Source organism: Scylla paramamosain, chromosome 45 (genome assembly GCF_035594125.1).
Source record: "Scylla paramamosain isolate STU-SP2022 chromosome 45, ASM3559412v1, whole genome shotgun sequence".
Classification (NCBI taxonomy): domain Eukaryota; kingdom Metazoa; phylum Arthropoda; class Malacostraca; order Decapoda; family Portunidae; genus Scylla; species Scylla paramamosain.
The window spans coordinates 2,465,001-2,467,111 of NC_087195.1; the positions used below are offsets into that span (position 1 = coordinate 2,465,001).

Genomic DNA, 2,111 nt, shown 5'->3' on the forward strand with positions numbered 1-2,111 from the left:
CCCACGCCCACCCCCAAGCCTCCACCACACACCCCCAAGACAACATCCTCTCCTCCACAACTCCTACCCAGGCCTCCACCACCTCCCCCCAATCCAGCCCCAGGCACAGACCCAAACCAATCCCTCCCCCAGCCCAGTCTCCCTCACAGAACCACCCCCAAAACACCCCGCAGCCCCTCACACCACAACCCCAGCCACCACCACCACCACCGCCTCCCACACCCCCAATCTGCCTCCCACAAGTCATCACCACCACCACCTCCACCCCACAACACCTACCCCAGCACCTGCTCCCCCGCCCCTCCACCCCCACGTACCTCCAGCCCCACTTAGCAACCCCAGCAGCTCCTCCACTCCCCACCCCCCCCTCTCGGCCCCCCACCCGCCTACCCACAAGTACTTCCCGCCCACACTTCCGGTCTGTGGTACCATACTCATCTGGAGGAGACAGCGCCCACGCCACCCTGCACCTCCACGCCCCGTAACCCCGCAGGTACGCCCGCAACCCCGCCAACCTCCTCCTCCTCCTCCTCCTCCTCCTCCTTCTCCTCCACCTCCTCCTCTCCTCCTCCTCCTCCTCCTCCTCCTAATAGTTTCAGAATATTCTTCTAATTCCACTATCTTTTCTGACTTTTTCTTCCTCATTTTCCTCCTCATTCCTCTCCTCCTCCTCCTCCTCCTCCTCCTCCTCCCTCCCCTCCTCCTCCTTCTTCCTCCTCCTCCACTCAGGAGTAACTAATGTTTCGTGACTTAAAGTTCCTATATTAACCACCACCACCACAACCACCTCCTCCTCCTCCTCCTCCTCCTCCTCCTCCTCCTCCTCCTCCTCCTCCTCCTCCTCCTCCACCTCCTCGTCCTCCTCCTCCTCCATTTCCGTTTCCCTCAGGTAATTTTTTTTTCATTTTATTCATTTATTTTTTATCTATTTGTTTATTATTTTTTATTGATTGATTAATTAATTTATTTTTTATTTATTTTTTTTTTTTTCTCTCTTTTCACGTCATTTCATCAAGTGCTTCCTCCTCTTCCAACTCCTCCTCCAACTCCTCCTCCTCCTCCTCCTCCTCCGTCCTGCTGGGGTCTGCTGGGCTGGATAACGATGTGTGTGTGTGTGTGTGTGTGTGTGTGTGTGTGTGTGTGTAAAAATATCCAGCATGCCTTTACTTAAATAAATATCCCGTGTGTGTGTGTGTGTGTGTGTGTGTGTGTGTGTGTGTGTGTGTGTGTGTGTGTGTGTGTGTGTGTGGTGGCCGAGTCCTACACACACATTTAGTACCATAAGTCAGTGTAGACGCTGCCGTGGAGGGAAAGAGAGCGGCGGTACATGGGCTGTGAGGTGCGGTATGCGGCGCGGGACACAACAGTAACAGTTAACAGATCCTTTACTAATCCCGTCCCTACTGTTGCAGGCTTGGATCTACTGCGGGTCTTCGAGTATGGCAACGCGACTACTGTTGACATGAACCTGCCGCCTACCGTCACTTACCTGGACACGGGGGGCGGGGGTATGGCACCTAGTGGGGGTTATAGGGGGAGGCACGGCTGCGGTGGTGCCCTGGAGACGCCCCCTAGCTGGCAGTGATGGCTACGTGTCCTGTCCGCAGTGTCACAAGCCTATCACGTCGTATAATCTAAACAGACACGTAAGAATGGTTCACTCCAATATGGAACACGCCACTTGTCCTGTGTGTTGTAAGGAGTTCAAGAATAAGTACTCTCTTGCAACACATATGCACAGGCAACACGCAGAGGCACACAACCCACCCCCAGCCCCCACCCACCCCAGAACTTCCTGTTAGACCCTCCAGCCCATTATAAATAGGTGACTAACCGCCCCTCAGTCCACAGCCCCAGCCAGATCCGAGTGTCAGGTCTTCACCACCACCACCATCGCCGCCAACGCGTGCAGTGTTTCAGACGTGTTGGAGGAAAAGTTTAGGTTCATATTTTGTTGTTTATCTTTTTTATTAGTTATTTATGAATTTATTTCGTTTTGTTGTTTTATTATGGTTATTAGTTACAGAATGACGTCTCTATTTATTTACTCATTTTATTTGTTTTTACTGTTTGTCTATTTAACGTTAATTACAAAATGATAACTGTTTCTG

The 2,111-nt window shown here is 52.2% G+C and overlaps 1 protein-coding gene across 2 annotated transcripts in view; it reads left to right on the forward strand.

Annotated features, from left to right (window-relative positions):
* LOC135094260 (protein bric-a-brac 2-like) overlaps positions 1 to 1,543 on the forward strand; it is a 74,251-nt gene extending 72,708 nt beyond the window's left edge. Inside the window, exons 7-8 of one of the 2 annotated variants that reach the window (XM_063994241.1) lie at positions 1 to 493; positions 1,413 to 1,543. The exon at positions 1 to 493 is cut by the window's left edge and continues 327 nt beyond it. In XM_063994241.1, the coding sequence (XP_063850311.1) occupies positions 1 to 485 (485 nt within the window). In that variant the 3' untranslated portion in view covers positions 486 to 493; positions 1,413 to 1,543. The remainder of the gene's footprint in view (positions 494 to 1,412) is intronic. The other variant, XM_063994240.1, reaches the window with a different exon arrangement.
* The last annotated feature ends 568 nt before the right edge of the window (positions 1,544 to 2,111 follow it).